This window comes from Chanodichthys erythropterus, chromosome 12 (assembly GCF_024489055.1).
Source record: "Chanodichthys erythropterus isolate Z2021 chromosome 12, ASM2448905v1, whole genome shotgun sequence".
Lineage (NCBI taxonomy): Eukaryota > Metazoa > Chordata > Actinopteri > Cypriniformes > Xenocyprididae > Chanodichthys > Chanodichthys erythropterus.
This window is the reverse complement of record NC_090232.1, coordinates 47,196,267-47,218,362: the sequence shown is the minus strand read 5'-3', so window position 1 is coordinate 47,218,362 and position 22,096 is coordinate 47,196,267. Positions and strand designations below refer to the sequence as shown.

Sequence of the window (22,096 nt, the reverse complement as noted above, 5' to 3'; positions counted from 1 at the left end):
CATGCTCACTATGAGTTTGCATATGCAGGCTGGTAACGGGGTGCTGGATGTTTGATAGAGGCTACTGGACACAAACCTGCTTTCTTTATATAATATATACTCTGATTGATTGATTGATTGATTGATCAGTCTGTTTAAAGGCACATCATTCCATGCCAGCATGATGCTGCACTGATGGTCTGAACCAGAGGAGAGGAAAGCAAAGATGTCGTAACTTCAATCACACAGGATATTCTTCTACTGAATCATAGTGCAGGTTCCTCCACCCATGTTACCCAATAACTGACATCCAGAATGATGATGATGCTGATGAAGCTGTTTTACTGAGGGAGGGACTCAAACGAGGCTGAATATATTGTGAATGAGCGTCTGATAGTTCAGAGTCAGATACAGACGGGCAAAGATGCGCGTGGACTCTGTGTGGCTGGCGGCTGTAGTCGTCTCATTACCGCTCCTCTCCCTCTGCGCCCCCCTGTGAGTATAACACACACAAGTGTTACAGGTTGAGTTGTGATAATAATGAACTGGATTTAAAAAAGCTGTTAAGATCTTTCTCTGTCATTAAAGGGAAACCCCAAAAATGAAAAATCTGTCATTGCTTACTCCACCTCAAGTTATTTCAAACTTATATAAATTTCTTTCTTCTGCTTAACACAAATGAAGATATTTTGAAGAATGTTGGTAATCAAACAGTTAAATTAGAGCAATTAGAGCCAGGATTCTTCTTGTTTATCTGCTTTTGCAAAGAATTCTAATTAGTTCAACCAAATCACTCAGAACAGAATGAGATCGTTGTAGGTAAATGTTTAAATTTAACTGGTAAATGGTGTTCAACATACAGTACTGTCTTTAATTAATTTTCAGTAAAAAAATTAATTATTTAGTGCTGTATCCTTTGTAAAAGTGCTGTGTGAAATGAGACTATTCCTGCTCGTCCTAAATGAACCTGTATTGTTCAGCTACATTCTCACGGCCCCGAACCTGCTGAGAGTCGGGTCCCCCGAGAAAGTGTTTGTGGAGGCGCAGGACTATTCTGGAGCCAGTCTGAATGTGAAAATCTCAGTGAGAAGCTCTAAAGATAAGCGTGAAGTGACGAGTACATCAGTTTCTCTGACATCTGCCAAGAACTACCAGGATCTGGTTGAGATAGAGGTGAGGTGAAAATCTGTGGTTTGAGAGAATGTTGTCTGTGTGTCAAAAAATGTCTAAATGTTAATGCATATCAGAGAGGATATGTTTTACAGTGGACTTTGTTTGCTCTGTTGGGCTGTGGGTGAACACTGTTTTTCAGCGTGTTTGTTCTCAGTTGTCAGTGTATCTTGTGTCTGTAGGTACCCGGGAATAAGTATTCCTTTGAGAAAGGAATCCAGCAATATGTGATCCTGCAAGCTCAGTTCCCACAGAAGGTGCTGGAGAAACAGGTCATGGTGATTTTTCAATCGGGGCACATAGTTTTACAGACTGATAAGACCATCTACACTCCAGACAGCACAGGTGGAGATCTTTGCTGTTCTACATTTGATTATTATTGAACCTGTTTTGTCTCTTAATACTTGAGATCATAGATGCAATGGCATTGATGTTTGTCTTCTCCTTGTAGTTTATTACAGGGTGTTTTCACTGAGTGCAGGCATGACACGGCCTGTAGAAAGTGGAGTCCGAGTGGAGATCTTGGTAAATGTGCCCACCGTCTGTGTATTTGTGTGTATTAAAGTATAGTTGTTTGTTTGTGCATGTGAGTTCAAATTTGCTGCACACAAATGTTCATATTTGTTCGTCTAACAGTTTTGATGCAACAAGAGAATAATTATTAATCTTCAATGTTCACAGACACCTGATGGCATCAGCCTACAGAGCAAATCTGTTTATCCCGGTGGAGGAATGGTGTCAGGAACATTCAGCCTGACTGATCCAGCCAGGTGAGTATGTGTGAGCCTCCTAATAGAGTACTTAAAGATACTTAAAATGAATACCTGAGTCAGTTTGTTGGCACTTTTCAAAAAATAGAGTACTGTACAAATTGGTGTTCCATCTTTGTGCCTTTATTTGAAAGCAGTAAAGGTACAAACCTCATGTCCTCTAGAGTGAGGACTGTTCAATATGTTGAATATTTATTTTGAAGGTAGACTAAATAAATTACAAACCTAATTTAAATATAGTTTTCTGAAGAGTAGACACCTTTTTCACTGACCATTTTTTGAAAAAATGTTCTCTTTTTATGGAAAGTACCTTATCTTGAATAATTTTGAATAATCCTAATCTTGAATAAGATTGTGAAATGATAAATAATGGCATTTAAGCCCAGGGATGTGGAAACTTATGGCGTGGCACCAGAACAGCCCGCAGACGAACTTCTCCAGTGAGTTTGAAGTCAAGGAATACGGTAGGTGTCTCTGGTTGGGTCTTTGAGAGCTATTACCAAACAACATTACACAATACACCCATGATATTTGCAATCCAGCGTTATCAACTAAGTTCTTCCTTTTCTTCTTGCAGTCCTGCCAAGCTTTGAGGTCACTTTGAGACCAGAGAAAGCGTTCTTCTATGTGAACGATGACAGTCTAGCAGTCGATATTGAAGCCAAGTACAGTGCTTTTTTTGTACTGAGTATTAAGACCATATGCATTTTTTTTAATAGCTAGCAAATACAGTAGCAATATTTTAGAATACAGTAGTTAAAAATGTATATACGTGTGTGTTTGTGTATTCTAAAGGTATTTGTTTGGGGAGGCAGTCAATGGTCATGGATTTGTTGTATTTGGTGTGATTACTGAAGATAAAGGGAAGATCAGTTTACCAGGCTCCTTACAGAGAGTGAAGGTACTACACACAAACACACACATGCTTTTTTGATATTTGTATAAGCTTAGATTTTAGGATTATTTGCTCCATATATGAATAATTTCTGCCTTCCTCATGAATGAAAAACTTGTATCTTATGTGTTTATAATTTTTACTTAAATATATGCAGACACACAATGATTCCATATATGGAGAAAAAGTGTGAGAAATACACCAGAAATTCCACAGATCTGATAAGTTTCTCTTGTTTCCGTGTTGAATGTCAGATCTGGGATGGAAGTGGAAGAGCAGAACTGAGAAGAAGACACATCCTAGAGACCTTCCCAAACATCATGCAGCTTGTTGGTCAATCACTGTACATTACAGTGAGTCTGCTGACCGAGTCTGGTAAGAAACAATGTGGACATTTTCAGGCCTCAGAAACATAAGTAATGTGCATGTGCTTATTTCCAATTATTATTGTACGTGTGTGTTTTAGGCAGTGAAATGGTGGAAGCTCACAAGAAAGGCATTCAGATTGTGACGTCACCGTACACCATCCACTTCAAAAGAACACCACAATTCTTCAAACCTGGAATGCCTTTCGACGTCTCGGTATAAAGCATAGACTAGAAGCAAAAAAACTAACTTAATAACCTTAAGTGCAGTGTTTAAGCAAATATTGCTGTGTTCCTGATTTTCTGTTCTGGGTTTTGTGTAAAGGTCTATATTACAAATCCTGACCAGACACCTGCTAAAAATTTGGAAATGGAGGTCAATCCTGGAAGGGTCAGAGGTCAAACAAGAGACAATGGCATTGCAAAGGTCACCATAAACACTCCAGGAGGATCTTCTAGACTGGAGATCACTGTAAGACCTGCCATCACAACTGCACTGATGTTCAGTCAGATTGAAAAATCATTGGAGTATATTGTACGCAGTACATCAGAAAACAATGTATTGATTCTTTCCAGGCAAAGACCAAAGATCCACAATTAAGCGATGGACAGCAGGCAGTGAAGAAGATGACGGCTCAGGCTTATGTTCCCAAAGGCGGCTCCAACAACTACTTGCACATCGGCATTGATACTGCAGAACTTCAGATCGGTGATCAAATGAAAGTCAATCTGAACATGGGAAGAAGTCCAGGAGTCAGAGATCAGGATTTCACCTATATGGTGAGAGACAGTCATGTCATGATTCAAGCTGATTTTTTTTTTTTTTTTCATAAATGTATTCAGTGTCTTTCATCTGCCTCATTTTCAGATCTTGAGTAAAGGTCAGATCGTTCAAGCAAACAGGTTTAAGAGGAGAGGACAATCTCTAGTGACTCTGTCTCTACCTGTAACCAAAGACATGGTGCCGTCCTTCCGCTTCGTGGCTTATTACCATGTGGGCTCGTCTGAGGTGGTGTCTGATTCAGTCTGGGTCGACGTGAAGGACACATGCATGGGAACGGTAATTTGGCCCTGGTCATACAACACTATGAACCCATCATCATTTGTTTTATGATCTATGTTCTTTGCTCTCCCAGCTTAAAGTAGAAGTTCACGATCCAGTAAATATCTATGAGCCTGGTGAAGAGTTTGGCCTGAGAGTAACAGGAGACCCTGGGGCCAAGGTTGGGTTGGTTGCTGTCGATAAAGGTGTTTACGTTCTCAACAACAAGAACAGACTAACTCAAACAAAGGTTGGTAGATCAGAACTGAATCTTTCCATTGTACCTGGAAAGAAGCAACATTTTACTTAATTGAATATATTGACTTCATCCACTTCACTGTCATTGATTCCTCCAAAAGATCTGGGATGTTGTTGAGTCACATGACACTGGCTGCACAGCAGGAAGTGGAAAAGACAGTATGCAAGTTTTCAGCGATGCCGGCCTGTTGTTTGAGTCCAGCTCTGCTGGAGGAACTAGCATCAGAACAAGTACTTTTTCCTATTCAAAATGACCTATGTACAAACTTCACTACTATCAATGATTGCATCTTTTTTTAAAATTGGTCTGTTCCAGATGCCGCTTGCCTTTCTTCATCTCGAAGGAAAAAACGAGAAGTAACCATAACAAATCTCAGGGAGACTCTAGGTTAGAAAGCTACATTCCTCCATTTACAAATTCTGACACATGAAAAGAAAACCTCAAATTTCACACTGGTGATGAAGATGGTACGAAGATAGCTCTAGGATGAGTTTGAGAAACTACATATTTGGCATTCAATTTGGCATGACCTAAGGAATCAGAGGGGAAGGAATTTCTAACCTCACAGTTCAAATATTATAATGAAAATTGCAAGTTCAACCTTGAGCTGCTGATGGCACCATGTAATTTGAGATGGACAACTCAAATTTGCCACAATTATTGTGCCATCTATGACATATTTTTTTTTTTTACCATACAGTTCTAGGGGTTCATACAGTTCACCCTGTAAACAAACCTGAGAATTTGCTCATTGGCAAAACTTTGGCCCCTTAGCTCTGGTCCTGCATGGGCAGCCCTAATTTAGCCTCCAGGAAGCCTTAGCGCTGTTTTAATAAAGTTTGAAGTCACCGTTATGGAGATAAGCACTTGCTTTAGTTGGGCTCTTGACCCTTGAATATTAAGCAAATTAATTACACAGACAAAAATTCATGCAGTGGTATTCTAAGACTACTACAATGTGAAATTATTGAATCTAAATAATGTTCTCAGAGATCAGTGAATCAGGCCACTACATGTCATCAGATCAGTTTTTCTTCTTCAACTTTTGTTATAACAAATGTGTCAGAAACACACAATTACAGCAGACAGAGAAACATGAAAGTTAAGAAGTCAAGGTTCAAGAGCCAAACTAAAGCAAGTACTTAGCCCCATAATGGTGACTTCAAACTTTATTATTTCCAATAAAACAGCACTAAGGCTTCATGGAGGCTAAGTGAGGGCTGCCCGTGCAGGACCAGCGCTAAGGGGCCAAAGTTTTGCCAATGAGCAAATTCTCAGAGGCCCTGCGCTGGCAGGCCTAAGTAGACCCGTAAAGGGCCAGTGCAGGAATTTGTTTGCTGGGCATGGGCTCCCAGACAGAAATTAAGACGATGACCAGAAAACTAACAGAACCAATATGTGCCTATGTATCCTTGGTGCTGGCCCTCACTTGAATAGACATTTGTAATCAAAAGATGTCAAAGCAAAAAAGACTTACACAATTTAATGTATTCTTGGGTTTGCAACATAATTTGTTATCATTCTCTGTCCGTTTCTCATTTTTTTCATGATCTACTTCTAGTGAACAAGTACTCTGGCATTGAAAAGGAATGCTGTATGGATGGAATGAAGAATATGGCTGATTTGAGCTACACTTGTGAGTATCGGGCAGGATTCATCCAGGATGGAGAGGAATGCAGACAGGCTTTCCTGCACTGCTGCAGTGAGATGACCACCCGCAACAAAGAGTCGGATAAACAAGGAGAAGAGACTCTAGCCCGCAGTAAGAGCATTCTCAATAACAGAATACACAGTTCAATTTAAACACTCACCTGGAGTCAGATCCGGCTTCAGGTGTGTCTTGAGCAGGATATTTTAACCCTAGCGCTGTTACAAGTTGTGGTTCTGCAATTGCAGGAACAGATCCAATTGGAAAATTACCTAGTTTAAGGGTTGCTCCTGTTTTGTGAAAATAAACCAAACACTCTTTCACTCACAGGTGAAACTGAAGAGTTTGTGAACTCAGATGACATTGTGTCACGTACGCTCTTCCCTGAAAGTTGGCTTTGGGAGGAAGTGGTGTTGCCCAACTGTCCGTCAAATAATCGCCAGTGGTGAGTGTGACTTGCAGTTTCCAACAGTCAGTGCTCAGCCAGTGATGTCCCTGTTTTAGTAAAAGATGATCTCTCTTCTAGTCAAACAACCACCGTACCCAAGGACGGCCTCCAGTTGAAAGACTCCATAACTACCTGGGAAATCACAGCTATCAGCTTGTCCAAGACTCATGGTACAAACTGTTGATGTAAACACAAGTGATGTAAACAAGTCGCTTATCAATATTAAATGAATATCCTGGGGAATTTTCCAACCTTATGCATTGCATTTGTGGCATGCTGATTGCCCCAGACAATAATTTCAAAGCATTGCTCCTTTTTCTATGTTCTGTTCGGTCATACAGAGGGGTAACAATGACTACGTTTACATGGACAGCAGTAATCCGATATTAATATGATTAAGACAATACTCTGATTAAGAAAGGACCATGTAAACAGCAACGTTTTATTACCTTAATCTGACTAAAGTCATACTCGAAGTAAACACAAATCGAATTAAGACAGGTGGAGTATTCCTATTTTAGTCATAATATTGGAGTGCATTGTAGACATGTACACACCTTATTCACACTATTAACGTCATGTGGGAGTTTTCGCCACATTTTGACACAGGACACATACACACATGGAAGTGGTCAACAGTTCTGACGGCAAACAAGAGAGCAAGCTTCAAGCAAGAAGCCACAAATCAAATTCCTCTCACCTCATCGCTCATCCAGTACCTCTGAGTTTGTCGCGGTGGCATGAATGAAAGTTGCCAAATTAAAGTACAGGAGGCCTGTTGCTGGAGAATTTGTATCCACCGTTGTCTATTTACAGAACCCCACACATGAGAGGGAAAATAAATAAATGCCTAGGCTAAATCGTGCGAACGATTTACTTATTTGCTCCCTCAATTTATAAATCATGCACATCATTTAAAAATCGAGGGCGAATTAGTAAATCTTGCGCATGATTGATTTATTTATTCTTGCATGTCAAATAATTAACTGCACTTGAAGCTTTTATAAGATTAAAAATGAAACACCCAAAACTGTATATGGCACGAACTGTGTGGTGTTACGTGAAATTCTGTAGAGAACGTTGGACGCCGTGCCGTGAGGACGTAATGACGTTTACCATTAATCGATCTATGTTCTAGAACATATAAAACGGGAACATGAAATGAATATTCTAAAAGCAACTCATGTAAACACCTTAATCATAATATTGTCTTATTCAGAATTACTGCTGTCCATGTAAACATAGAAATTAACTCTCAATTAAGTGTTTAATTGATTGATGATTAATTGAATCACCAAAGGAGAAAATCACAATCATGGAGATCAGTGTTTGCTTTAGTTGAGCTCTTGACCCTTGACTTTTTGATATTAGATTTTGTTTGAGCTGTTGCAACTGAATTAGCACATCCAGACAAGCAAAGATAAAAGATGGTCAGGTGGTGTTGGTTATGTTTTCACATAACCATTATTTGACCTGAATCACTGAACTCATGAAGAGCCCAATCTCTGAGTTAGATTTACATTATTGATTACAGCAGCACTGTGATTCTACAGCAGAAGATCAGCTTTATCAATATAATCTGAAAATTAACGTTCTTAAACATTTTTCTTATTTTCTTTAAAGTTTCTTTTAGGCACACACAGACATCAAGAATCAGCCTGTGAATCTCAACAGTGGTGAGAATAATAAATCATGTTGCAGTGCATTCTGGGTGCCACCAATCAAAATTCATCCATGGCTCCCATCATGCATTGCTGCATGAATAAATTATGAGCTGAATCTTAGTAATATCCTTTATTCTCATATTTTATTTTTTGCTGTTTTTATGTGACTTGAGTTGATCTGTTTATCAGAATATGTTGCTTGTCTCCGTTGTTAAGATTCTTGATGTCTGTGTGTACCTAAAAGAAAGATTTATTTATTTATTTTTAATCAGAACAACTTTTAAGAAATTATTTGGATTATATAAAAAGCTAGATCGTCTGCTGTATAATCACAGTGCTATTAAAAAATATTAAAAAGTCAAGAGTCAAGAGCCCAACTAAAGCAAACACTTATTTCCATGATGGTGACTTAAAATTGTGATTTTCTCCTTTGGTGATTCTGCTTTTTATCATCAGGTGTCTTCAATAATGGTCAATCATCACTCAATTTATCACTTAATTATCTCATTAACTTTAACACTTATTCAGTCTTAGTTTAACACTCTTATTTTAACACTTTAACACTCTTGAGTGTGGACTCAAATAAACTCTGATGAGAGTGGAGTGGAGTTTTTTTATTGTGTAGGCCTACAGTACATCGCATGTTTGTTTTTTTTTTTTTTGTGACAGCTTGCTCTCTTTTTTCTCTACAAAGGTATCTGTGTGGCAGATGTCCATGAGATGACAGTGATGAAGAACTTCTTTATTGACCTAAAGATTCCATATTCAGCTGTGCGCAATGAGCAAATTGAAATCAAGGCCATTATCCACAACTTCTACAGCAGAAAAGTGAAGGTAAGATGAATTACTTTGGCAAATATCGGACAGGCGCTCAGCATTATTACAGAATATGCTTTGGCTATAACCAGTCTTCCTTTCCTCATAAGGAGTATGTTATTTTCATTTCCTGTTGTAGGTGCGTGTGGAACTGAAGGAAACCAAGGACATCTGCAGCCCGGCCAGTAATAGAAAGAAATTCCAAACTGTAGTGACAGTAGATGCTAAATCATCTTTTTCTGTACCTTTTGTCATCGTCCCAATGGCTTTGGGACATCACGCCATTGAGGTGAAGGCATCTGCCTCGGGACGTGGGAGCGATGGCGTGAAGAAAGATCTCCTAGTGGTGGTAAGAAAGAGAAACCATAACAAACAAAGTGTTACTTTAACATATGGTAAAGAAAATGTCACAGGTTACACATGTAACCATGGTTCCCTGAGAATAGGGAACGAGATGTTGCATCCCCTAGGGGTTGCTATGAATTCCCTTTAAAAAGGGATCTCATCAGATACCAAAACATGTAGATTTCCTTGCAGTGACATGCATTAATAAAATGGATGCATTTTCCACAGAATTTCTCAAAGTTTAAACTCTAGCAACATCAATTGAGTAATAAAAAACAGCAAGATTTCCAAGAAGGATTTATCATACAAATATGAACCATTAATGTTAAAATGTCTACTGTGTTTTTATTTCACACTGTGAAGCACTTTGGGCAACGAAGTTGTGTATAAATGTGCTATAGAAATGAATTGAAGTTGAAGTTGAAGTTAAAAGAAAATATTACTTAAAAAATTGAATAACTAACTAAACAAATTTGACAGGTTTTTACTGAACACAAACTTTGATTTCTCTCTTCTTTTCATGTTTCTCCACCTGGTAGTCTGAAGGTGTTTTGAACAAACTTAATGAGAATCTCCAATTGAGTCCTTCTAAAAGAGGTAAGAGGATTCCAACAAAACAGGCATAGACACAAGAAATTGTTATAGTCATCATAGTCTGATTTATTGATCTCATCCTGCATTTAATAACTGATTATATAGATGATGTTTAAATGTTTAATTATAGTAGTTCTGTGCTGGATCTGAAGCTGTAACATCAGTTCTGTTATAATCTGAAGAATTATTAAAAAAAAAAAAAAAAAAAAAAACACGCTACATCATCAGCATATGAAACTTAAAGGGGTGGTTAACTTTTTTTTTTCCTAGGCTTGATTGTGTTTATTGTGCCCTGTGTTTTTTTTTTGTTTTGTTTTGTTTTTAAAAAGCCATATTTTTCATATATTTAACCTTTATTCTACACGGCTGTTTCCCTTTTCCTAAAAACACTGTTGAGTTCCTGGTTCTATGAAGCCCCTTCCTCAGAAATGAATCGTTGTCATGATTCACATTGTCTGGAAATGCCACGCCCCTTACCATTATGGGCAAACGTTGCATGTGCTTCGGTCAAAGTCCAAGGCAAGGCAAGGCACAGAAATGTATAGCACATTTCATACACAATGGTAATTCAAAGTGCTTTACATAAAGAAGAGTCAAATACATAATACTAAAAATGGACTGCTGTCTAGCTCTACTTAAGGCACTTCGAACTGATACACAGAGTTTCAATCTCCCCTTTTGCCAAGACACCTCAAACTGCGCCACACAGCCCCAATCCCCCTTCCGGAGATATCTTAACTATGCACCACAGCTCAAATTTCCCCTTTGAAAAGTGCCCCAACCAACGTGTTTTGATTTCCGGAATGTGTTAATCACGTTGCCTTTGCAAGTGATCGCAATTCCCCTTAGAAACCCCTTTCCCGTACCACAGAGTCAGATAGTCCAACCATCATGGTTTGTCCCCTTATCCAAATTTACCAAATTTTAACCTAATCACAAATACTTTCTTCCTAATTCTCCCAGCTCTTTCAATCAGACAACAAGATTTAAAATGCATTAAAAGTCAGAAATAACAAGATGATACATAAAAGATTTAGAGGATAAAGAATTAAATGGATAAAAAAGATAATACATATAAAATAAAATGCAAACAGGTCGGACATAGCACAGTGCCCAAGTCCAGTCCAGTGGAAGTGTAAATAATGACATCAATATGGCATATCAATTTGAGCCCAAATCAGACCCAGATAGTAGTAATGATGAAGAGGGTCAAGCAGAACCTCTGCAAGCACGGCTTTTAAGGACGTTTGTGAATGTTAAGTATTTTTGTTTGTATTTGTGTAAAAGTGTTTAGATATGCTGTCACTTATAAATGTCACTGCTGCCCCATAGTGTTAAAGCTTTACTTTTTGTAAAGGTATTGCTTAATTTATAGCATGAAAGAGCATGTGGGTAAACACAACATAAAAACCGTAATGAAACAACGCTGTACACTGTTAACAGAAACGCCAACAAACACCAACAGAAGTTCACTGGTGTTTGTAGAAGTTTTTAGGCATTTGTCGGAGAGGTACTGCTTCTGTTTTAAAGTGGGAACTGCCTCCATCTTTCAGTAATAGCATTGGTGCAAATCAAGCATTGAACTCCTGTAAATTCTGGAAGCTGTCTTCAGTAAAATATGCAGCACAGACAGCTAAATTAGCATTATAATTGTTGGAAAAGAATTAAACATAAATTTTAAACATTGTTCCCGAAGTCCAGTGTCCCTCCCTAGGAAGAAGACTTGTATGGACGTGACATGGCCTCGCCTACTTTTTTGCATGTTCCTGGGGCAGTGCAATGTTAATTGCAGATGTCACCAACCCGGAAAGAAGCTTGTTGTTGTCCAAAACAGTAGTTTTTGTAGGCATTAAACTTTCAGCGCTGTAACTTTGCAAATACTGTTTATGCTCAAGCAGCAACATTATACACTAACTAAAGTTAAAAAAGTGGAATCACAATGAACCACCCCTTTAACAATGGTGACAACCAAAAAATAAATAAAAATACTTCATGTTGCAATGCATGATGGGAGCCATAAAGCAAAACCCATGGCTCCAAGCATTAATTGCGGTACAAATAAATTATGCAGCTGAATTGTTGTATTATTTTCATTAATTCTTAATATTTGCTTTTATTTGGCTGTTGTTTTGTTTGCGAATTTAGTAGCTTGTTTTGTGTTCAGAGCTGATTAGATTATCAGAATATTTTGTTTATTGTCACATTGTTGCAATTCATATGCTGATTCTTGATGTCTGTGTGTGTGCATGGAAACTACTGCATTATTTAGACAATTTATTTATGAAATAGTTCAGTTTATCGCTGCTGGATCTCAAGCTATAGAATCACAACACATTTGAATTACAGGTTCATTAAAATTGCACATCAAGCATATAATCAGAGCTTTACAAAATCTTTGAAATTATCAAAATCTAACCATCATGACCAGGTTATAGTTTCATTTGCCATAACCAAATGTGCTTTATAAATACAAATTTGCAGCAGCCAAAGAAAGAGCTAAAGTTAAAACGTCAAGGGTCAAGAGACCAACTAAAGCAGACACCAATCACCATAATGGTGACTTTCGACAAAACATTCAATAAAACCTCAATATCTAAATCTCTGTTAATTGTCAATGAGAACTTTTGCAGATGTATGACAGAAATAAAGGCAAACTGATTAGTAATAAGTACAATAATATGTATTGGCTTGAAGTCAGTTGTAGTTCTTGTGTTTCTGCTCATCTCTTCTCTTTTTTGTGCTTGCTGTTCCTTTTTCATTCAGTCTGCTTGTTTACAGCAGGTGCTCATCACTAATGCTCAATCATCACTTAATTAATCACTTAATTATCTAATTAACTTCAACACTGCTTCAGTGTTATTTTAACACTGTAGTGTAGACACATATGAACACTGAATGGTGTTACTTTAACACTGGGGATTTTGCTGTGTACACTACATCTGAGATGGGTTTAGTAAAAATCTACAAAAATCCACAATCTATAAAATCTATCACAATCTATTTAATTTTTTCCCTAAGTTCTGTTAATTTGTGACCTTCACTAGTAATTCAAATTTCTGTCCTGCATGCACAAAGAAAAGAAAAGAAAAAGAAAAAAAAGTAAAGCATGACTGAACAGATGCTGTCTTTTCGGAACAGGTGGTCAACATGCGAAGGTGATCAAGAGCCTTATACTGAAGGACCAGGCACCCAACACACCAGCCAGCACATATATATCTGCAATAGGTGACTCCTCTAACATAAGTTTGTAACATAATACTATGTGTGATGTTATTTTACTGGTATGACTCTTTACTAGTATACAAGTATAGTATTTACTAATATATATCTTTGTGCACAGGAGATATAATTAGTATAACAATAGAGGCGGCTATTAGTGGTCATGCCATGGGGTCCCTGATTTTCCAGCCTGGTGGCTGCGGGGAGCAGAACATGGCTGGCCTAACGATGCCTGTCATTGCAACGCATTACCTGGATAAAACCAATCAGTGGCACACTGTGAAGGCTGGGCTTAGGCAGACAGCTGTTTACTATATCACCAAAGGTAAACTGAATTTAAGACTGGAAATGACACTCTTCTGCTCCTAGACTTCAGGCATTTTGTTTCATAGTCTTGTCTTGTACAGAGTCTGCTCACCTTTTTTATGTTAACCAACAGGTTACAATCAAGAGCTGGCGTATCGTAAAAGTGATGGCTCATATGCGGCATATATCCGTCGGCAAAGCAGCACCTGGTAACTGATGTGTTTCTTCATGGTTCTGTTTTTTCTTACCTCTCCATAGTCCCTCAGGCATCTGACCAGAAGACTTAAAGGTGCCATCAAACTTTTTTTTTATACGATGTAATATAAGTCTAAGGCATCCCCTAAATGTGTCTGTGAAGTTTCAGCTCAAAATACCCCATAGATTTTTTTTTTTAATTAATATTTTTAACTGCCTATTTTGGGGCATAATCCAATTCAGGCTGCTGCCCCTTTAATTGCTCGCGATCTCCGCCCCCTCCCGAGCTCTCAACTCTATCATTGCATAAACAAAGTTCACACAGCTAATATAACCCTCAAAATGGATCTTTACAAAGCGTTCATCATGCATGCTGCATGCATACATCGGATTATGTGAGTATTGTATTTATTTGAATGTTTACATTTGATTCTGAATGAGTTTGATAGTGCTCCGTGGCTAACGGCTAATGCTACACTGGAGAGATTTATAAAGAATGAAGTTGTGTTTATGCATTATACAGACTGCAAGTGTTTAATAATGAAAATAACGACAGCTCTTTTCTCCGTGAATACAGTAAGAAACGATGGTAACTTTAACCACATTTAACAGTATATTAGCAACATGCTAACGAAACATTTAGAAAGACAGTTTATAAATATCACTAAAAATATCATGTTATCATGGATCATTTCAGTTATTATTGCTCCATCTGCCATTTTTCGCTGTTGTTCTTGCTTGCTTACCTAGTCTGATGATTCACCTGTGCACAGATCCAGACGTTAATACTGGCTGCCCTTGTCTAATGCCTTGAACATGAGCTGACATAGGCAAATATTGGGGGTGTACATATTAATGATCCCGACTGTTACGTAACAGTCGGTGTTATGTTGAGATTCGCCTGTTCTTCAGAGGTCTTTTAAACAAATGAGATTTATATAAGAAGGAGGAAGCAATGGAGTTTGAGACTCACTGTATGTCATTTCCATGTACTGAACTCTTGTTATTTAACTATGCCAAGGTAAATTCATTTTTTTTTTTATTCTAGGGCACCTTTAAGATTAAAGGGATAATTCATCAAAAAATAAACATTCTGTAATTAATTACTCACCCTCATGTCATTCCAAACCCATAAGATGCTGGTAAACGTTTGAGCAGCATGTTTGAGCTTCCGCAAGAACCAATGAGGTTCATTCTCGTGTTACGCAGCACATTTGAGCTTCTGCAAGAGGTTTGTTCTCGCATGTCAAACAGTTTCTCTTTGCTGATCAGTGTTTATATGTGAATGTTGCAATCCCAAAGGATCACCACATATAAGGAGAGGACGAGTGCAATATGTCAGAAGCATTTGAACTTTTATTTGGCATACATTATCAAAATTTATCAATATTAAATTCGACATGAGCCAAAAGGTATGGACACAAGACTGGGCCGTCGCAAAGTCCAACACAGGAACAGAGGCCCCCACCAAGAGGAAGAGGCTGTTTTTGTAGAGAGGGAAACCAGCGTGCCAGTGTTCCCAATTGCGCAACAATCAGCATATCCCATATCCCACAATCTACCCCATAAGATAAAACCCCAAAGATTACTACAAAATTACCAAAATCACTTTATCAGCACATAATGGGTTTGAAATGACATGAGGGTGAGCAGTTAATGACAGAGTTTTAATTTTTGGGTGAGCTAACTCTTTAAGAAGTTTTGTTTTCTTTCTCCTAAAGGCTGACAGCATATGTTGCGAAAGTATTTGCTATGTCCAGTAACATCATACACATAAACCAGAATGTGATCTGCTCAGCTCTCAAGTGGCTCATACTGTACAAGCAGTTACCTAATGGCATTTTCAAAGAAGATGCGCCTGTAATGTCTGGATCAATGACTGTGAGTAAGACCTGTTTCAAACACTATAACATCAAAGGGTTAGTTTATACAAAAAAATAAAATTTTGCTATCATTTATTCATCAGCAATGCGTTCTTAGTATGTTTTCAAAAAATGCACGTTGTCAAGCCTTGCATGAATTCTTTTAATGTAGAAGCTAATATTGCATTCAAGTCATGTCGAAAAGATTGTATTTATGAGTTGAATGCACATGAATGCCACCACAAAGTCGTAGAAATGAGTGGGAAACGTCTCGGTTATGTATATATCCTTAGTTCCCTGATAGGGAACGAGACACTGCGTAATCGCTATGGGAACACCTCTGCGTGATGTCGTCATGAAGCACATATGAAATCTGTCCAATCAGGAGATGGAACGTCATAGGTGGGTGACGTCACTGACCAGGAACTATAAAACCCGCCCGAAAACCACTGTCATTCAGCTTCTCAAAGTCTGAAGCAAGTCGCTTATAGGGCATGTAGGGAGTATGGCAAGGATACGAAACGTCTCATTCCCTATCAAGGAACTAAGGTTATATACATAACCGAGACGTTCCCTTTCAAGGGAACTCGCGCTGCGTAATCGCTATGGGAACTCCTGGAGTGGACTGGAGCCGAGGTCTAGTTCATAGAACTTAACAAAAGTGTGCGGTGAGGACCACCCTGCCGCATCACAAATGTCATTAAGGGAAACCCCTGAAATAAATGCCTTGGAGGCAGCCATACTCCGGGTAGAATGAGCCCGGACAGCCAAAGGTGAAGGCTGTCCAACTGACTCATATGCAAGTGAGATAGCCTCAACCACCCACTTGCTCATCCTCTGCTTAGATGCTGGCAGACCTTTTCTTGGTGCGCCCAAGCAAACAAATATCTGTTCAGAGTTTCTCCATGAAGAAGCTCTATGTACATAAGCATTCAAAGCCCTAACTGGACATAGCAGACTCAGTCTTTCCTGGTCCGATGACGTAATTGGAGGAGGACAGAAGGCCTGCAGTACAATAGGTCTCACAGTATTAGTGAGAACCTTAGGAACATATCCCGCTCTGGGATGTAGAAAAGACTTAACATTACCAGGCGCAAAGTCCAGGCACGATGGAGCAACCGACAGGGCTTGAATGTCACCATTTCTCTTTAGAGATGAGATAACAAGAAGAAACACTGCTTTTAGTATTAGAAAGTTTTCTGCAACCTCTTCGATATGTTCGAAGGGAGCCATAGAAAAGCCCTGAAGCACAGTGGCCAAATCCCATGCCGGAACTCTAGTGCGTACTGCAGGTCTCAACCTCAAAGTGCCACGAAGGAAACGAGTAATCAGCGGGTGTCTCCCCAAAGAAACCCCACTTAAAGGAGCGTGGTAAGCAGCTAAGGCTGCCACGTACACCTTCAGCGTGGAGGGGGATAGCCCTGCATAAAATCTATCCTCTAGGAAGCCCAGCACCACGCTAACCGGGCAGTTATTCACTTCCTGGTGTGAAAATCACCAGTGGGATCCAGTTAATCTCCACTTTAAGGCGTAGAGTTTCCTCGTGGATGGAGCTCTGGACTGAAGTATGGTCTCAACAACCTCAGTTGAGAGACCGGAATCTATGAGACGTGCCCCCTCAGGGGCCACACCCACAAATTCCACAACTCCGGGCGGGGATGCAGTATTAGACCGCCCGCCTGTGATAGAAGGTCCTTCCTGACTGGAATCTCCATCGGAGAGCCATCTAGGAGAGAGACCAGGTCCGAAAACCATATCCGAGTTGGCCAGAATGGGGCTACTAATAATAGACGCGCCCCGTCTCGGCGAACCCTGTCCAGAACTCCTGGGAGCAGAGCGATCGGGGGAAATGCATACAGCGGTAGCCTCGGCCACTGCTGTACCATAGCGTCCAGCCCAAGAGGTGCTAGGTAATTCATGGAGAACCACAGTGGACAGTGAGTCGTCCCTCGAGACGCAAACAGATCCACCCTGGCTTCGCCGTAGTTCTCCCAAAGGAGCTTCACCACATCCGGGTGAAGTCTCCATTCCCCAGGCCTCGGCCCCTGCCTCGACAGGATGTCTGCTCCCACATTTTGGTACCCAGGGATGTAAACTGCTCTGAGGGATAGCAGTTTCCCCTGAGACCACAGGAGGATCTGATTCGCCAGCTTGTAAAGCGGCGTGATCTCAGACCCCCCGTCGGTTTAGATATGAGACTACTGACATGTTTGTTCCTGAGATCTGGGAGGAAGTATCTCAGTGCTAGAAATACCGGCATCATTTCCAGACAGTTTATGTGCCATGTAAGATGATGGTCCTGCCACAGACCCCATGTTGAGCGACCACTCATGACCCATCAGACCCAACAGTTTTTGAAACTGTTTTACAGTGAGTGACTGGCCTAGCTTCAAGTCCGAGACTGAATTGAGGATTGATGTTATTCGAGCCGGAGATAAACGGGCTCTCATAATCACTGAGTCCCATATCACGCCCAGACAAGTGATTCTCTGTACTGGAGAAAAAAAACTTTTCTTCGCGTTTAGTCTCAACCCCAACTTTTCCATATGAGCGAGAACAACACCTCGATGTTGAACCGCCATCTGCTTTGATTGAGCGAGAATCAACCAATCGTCGATGTAATTTAGAATGCGCATGCCCTGCATACGCAAGGGCGTTAGAGCCACATCTACACATTTGGTAAAAGTGCGGGGTGACAGCGCTAGGCCGAAGGGAAGAACCCGATATTGGTATGCTTCGCCCCCGAAAGCAAACCTCAGGAATTCTCTGTGATGCGGGAGGATTGACACATGGAAATACGCGTCCTTCAGATCTATCGTCACAAATCAGTCCTCGGATCTGATTTGTGACACAACATGCTTTATTGTGAGCATTTTGAACTTGAGCTACTGTTTGATTCAGTTGTCGTAGATCTAAAATCGGACGTAATCCCCCGTCTTTCTTTGGCACAATGAAGTAACGGCTGTAAAAACCTGACTCCTTGCTGGGAGGAGGAACCCTTTCTATTGCTCCTTTTTGCAAGAGTGTCTGAACTTCCTGTGCCAACACCAGAGCCTGCTCGGGATCTACCACTGTGGTCAGAATCCCGTTGAATCGGGGTGGGCGTGTTCGAAACTGAATTGCATACCCCTTTTCTATAGTTCGCAGGACCCACTGAGATACTTTTGACAGATTTTTCCACTCTGACAAAAAATCTACTAAGGGAACCAGCCCCTCGAGGCTGGCCTCTGGTGGAACATGAGCACCCAGCACAGTGCCCTGTAACGGCTGACCGGCAGGGAACAACTGATCTGGAAGACTCTGGAAGCACTGCGCCCCGGCATAGCGGCGGGGTTGGCAGAGCACTCCCCTGAGGGCTCTGAGGACACACAGGCACGATCGGCAACGCATGTTTCCTGCCTCCGGATAGATATACTTCCGGATGCAACAGGTGAGGACAGAGATAAGGCTGGGCCCATCTCTAACCCCTCTGTTACATCCATCTGCGAACCCCAAGACATAAGGCGCTGCCCTGCCTCAGCAGAAGCGGGACCCAAGCCTTGAGGAACGCGAGCCGAGCCACCCTCCTCGAAGAGGGCTCGGCGGGAGCGCAGCGTACGCAGCGGCATCTGCTCACAATGCACACAAGCAGCCCCCTCAACAGCTGCCTGGGCAAGCTGCACTCCCAAACAAACAACACACATTACATGTGTGTCCCCGTCTGGGATAAAACGCAGACAAGGGTGCACACACTTCCTGTAAAGTTGTTTACTCGCCATTTCACAAAACAGTTTTGCAATAGACAGACAACAATAAATAGGACAGACAGTATCACACGAAGCGCTTGCTGAAGACATGGAAGCTGAATGACATTGGTTTTCGGGCGGGTTTTATAGTTCCTGGTCAGTGACGTCACCCGCCTATGACGTTCCGTCTCCTGATTGGACAGATTTCATACGTGCTTCATGACGACATCACACAGAGGCGTTCCCATAGCGATTACGCAGCGCGAGTTCCCTTGAAAGGGAACTTTCAGCCCCGATCTTTACAAGTTGGGGTCATGTCAGTGAGAAACGTGTTTTTTTTATTTATTTATTTATTTATTATTTAGCAGTGACATTTTCAGGAGCAACTAAATAATACATAAATAATTCCTTGCACAAAATATAATACATTATAATATAACCATATAATATGTAATGATTCATATTAGAGCACAAATTTTGAGTATGACACACCATACTTGGCCACACACCATGTCCCTTTTAACTTTTTAAGTCATTACAGGAACACTGATTTGTAACATCCCAAAAAAAAAAAAAAAACATAAAAATGTCCAGTTGAACAGAACATCAATTAAACATAAGTATGATGTTCCTGAAACATTAGTTCGCATTCAAACACCTGCTGTTAAAAAGCAGAGTCACTAAAGGAAAGAGAAATAAAAAGAACATATATTGAATAGAAAGCCACCTTAAAATTGATAATAAACCTAAGCATTTACTTCACTACACAAATACACAAATTCTTTATCTTCACAGTCTTATTTGTGCATTAATTCTGATATAACTGTGACACAGGGGAATGTACATGGGACAGACACAGAAGCCTCGATGACAGCATTTGTGCTCATTGCCCTTCAGGAGGGGAGAAACCTTTGTGCTGGCCAAATCTCAGTGAGTCCTGCTACTGTGTAAATGTGTTTGAGCATCATTGATCTAAAAATCAGCAATGTTTACAAGTATCTTTCCTCTCACTCTATGTAATTTACTCACTTCAATCAACTGTTTTCTTGTTTTTTATTCCTCTTTAGAGTCTTGACAGCAGCATATATAAAGCCATCGCATACCTTAGATCTCGGATATATGGTCTGACGAATCCATACTCCGTGGCTATGACATCTTATGCTCTAGCCAATGGAAACGCACTTGACAAACAAGCCCTGTTGAGAAAAGCCTCTGCAGGTAAAAATACAGCCTTTTCTGCTACATCCATGAAAAAAAGTTCAGCTGTAAATCATGTATTTCTGGCTGTTAACACTGTAATTGTTGTCTCTTTATTTGTTCTTAAATGTTCAAGGCTGTATTCCTGTAGCTCAAACAGTAGAGCATGGTGCTAGCAATGCCAGGTTCATGGGTTCAATTCCTAGGGAATGAACTGATCAAACACGTAACTTGAATGCAGTGTAGGTTGGTTTGGATAAAAGCAACTGCCACATGCATAAATGTAAATGAACACACACTTATAATGGAATGAATGAACAGCCATTCATGTAAGCAAATCAACAATGATGACATATAAAACTATAAAGTAAATGAAAATGAAACCATAATATAGAAAGAAAAGCATGAAATGTGATTTAAGTTCATTAGCAAAATATATTTGTAAATATATACACAAAAACCTCTAGTTTTTTATATGTATAAAAAGCAGATGAGTGCAAAGGAAAACTGATTTAATTATGTTATTTGCAAGGGTTTATAAAAAGTGTGTGATCACTGTCAGGGCAATCCCTATTTCCATGGTAGTAGCAACTTCCTAATTGGTGGAACTGTCTTCAGGATTGCTGGTAGTGTGAATAATGCAAATTATGATACAATAAGTAGTGAAAAAGAACTCAATGTGGTGCATACGCTGACTAACACACAATGTAAATGTGCAAACAGAAAACAGCGTCTCTCAGCATTTGATCGTAAATTCACTTCTCCCTCACATCTTATTGTGCTTGAATGGTTGAATACACATGCAATGATGTCAAAATGCCCATTGTGTGGAGTATTCGTATAAACACAGCCGGCTTTGTCTCAATTAAAGGTTGAATTGAATTGACAGTTGGGTATAATCCGGATGTGTAACAATATAATGGATTCATGCTTTTGGTCTTAAAGTGACAGCAACCTGTGTCATTAATGTGAATCATACAAAATAGAAAATAACTTACTGATCTTGAGTGAATAACTTTTTTTTTCAGCTTTAATAAGAATACATTTATATTTAACTCACAAAATGAAACTATGCACAAAGTGCAACTATACAACTAATTCACAAAGTGAACATGCAATTTTACGTTTGCTTTACACATTTAAAAAGCATTTAAGTATTTAAATTTTAGATGTTTACTAAGATCCTTTTATTATCTATTGAATCCCACAATAATATTTAAAATATCAGTAAGCTTAACTTAGTTAAACTTGTGAAAATGATGTTGAAATAATCTTTGCCATTTTTTCCTTTCTTGTTTTTAAAAATATCTTTTTGATTTTTTTTTTTTTTTTTTTTAAAGTGAAGTTAAAAAATATATTATTGTATATTTTATTTTTAAATAATGAAACAATGTAAAAAAAATGTGTTTTTAAAAATTTGATTTTAACCACACTTCTACATTTTTGATCAGGAAATATTCCTGTGTCACTCCCTCTAATAGCCTCTCTTTCATAGTAGATAGTAGATAGGTTTTGAGTTCAAAAGTCTGAAAATCTCTATAACTTTAAGGCACATCAAACCAAACACCCTTTTTCTGCAACTAAGCAAACTTGTTTG

General features: G+C 39.5%; 1 protein-coding gene across 1 annotated transcript in view; it reads left to right on the top strand.

The window, feature by feature from the left end:
- The first annotated feature begins 64 nt into the window (after window positions 1-64).
- Window positions 65-22,096, top strand: part of LOC137031476 (complement C3-like) — a 40,788-nt gene continuing 18,756 nt past the window's right edge. Inside the window, exons 1-28 of the mRNA XM_067402453.1 lie at window positions 65-474; window positions 960-1,152; window positions 1,332-1,494; window positions 1,601-1,674; window positions 1,831-1,919; window positions 2,301-2,383; window positions 2,497-2,584; window positions 2,715-2,820; window positions 3,069-3,189; window positions 3,281-3,396; window positions 3,505-3,651; window positions 3,756-3,959; window positions 4,048-4,239; window positions 4,316-4,471; window positions 4,581-4,710; window positions 4,796-4,867; window positions 6,042-6,242; window positions 6,459-6,573; window positions 6,655-6,746; window positions 8,935-9,074; window positions 9,196-9,405; window positions 9,941-9,998; window positions 13,134-13,220; window positions 13,336-13,539; window positions 13,654-13,729; window positions 15,437-15,596; window positions 20,137-20,232; window positions 20,370-20,520. Of these exons, the coding sequence (XP_067258554.1) occupies window positions 404-474; window positions 960-1,152; window positions 1,332-1,494; window positions 1,601-1,674; window positions 1,831-1,919; window positions 2,301-2,383; window positions 2,497-2,584; window positions 2,715-2,820; window positions 3,069-3,189; window positions 3,281-3,396; window positions 3,505-3,651; window positions 3,756-3,959; window positions 4,048-4,239; window positions 4,316-4,471; window positions 4,581-4,710; window positions 4,796-4,867; window positions 6,042-6,242; window positions 6,459-6,573; window positions 6,655-6,746; window positions 8,935-9,074; window positions 9,196-9,405; window positions 9,941-9,998; window positions 13,134-13,220; window positions 13,336-13,539; window positions 13,654-13,729; window positions 15,437-15,596; window positions 20,137-20,232; window positions 20,370-20,520 (3,595 nt within the window). The 5' untranslated portion in view covers window positions 65-403. The remainder of the gene's footprint in view (window positions 475-959; window positions 1,153-1,331; window positions 1,495-1,600; window positions 1,675-1,830; window positions 1,920-2,300; window positions 2,384-2,496; window positions 2,585-2,714; window positions 2,821-3,068; window positions 3,190-3,280; window positions 3,397-3,504; window positions 3,652-3,755; window positions 3,960-4,047; window positions 4,240-4,315; window positions 4,472-4,580; window positions 4,711-4,795; window positions 4,868-6,041; window positions 6,243-6,458; window positions 6,574-6,654; window positions 6,747-8,934; window positions 9,075-9,195; window positions 9,406-9,940; window positions 9,999-13,133; window positions 13,221-13,335; window positions 13,540-13,653; window positions 13,730-15,436; window positions 15,597-20,136; window positions 20,233-20,369; window positions 20,521-22,096) is intronic.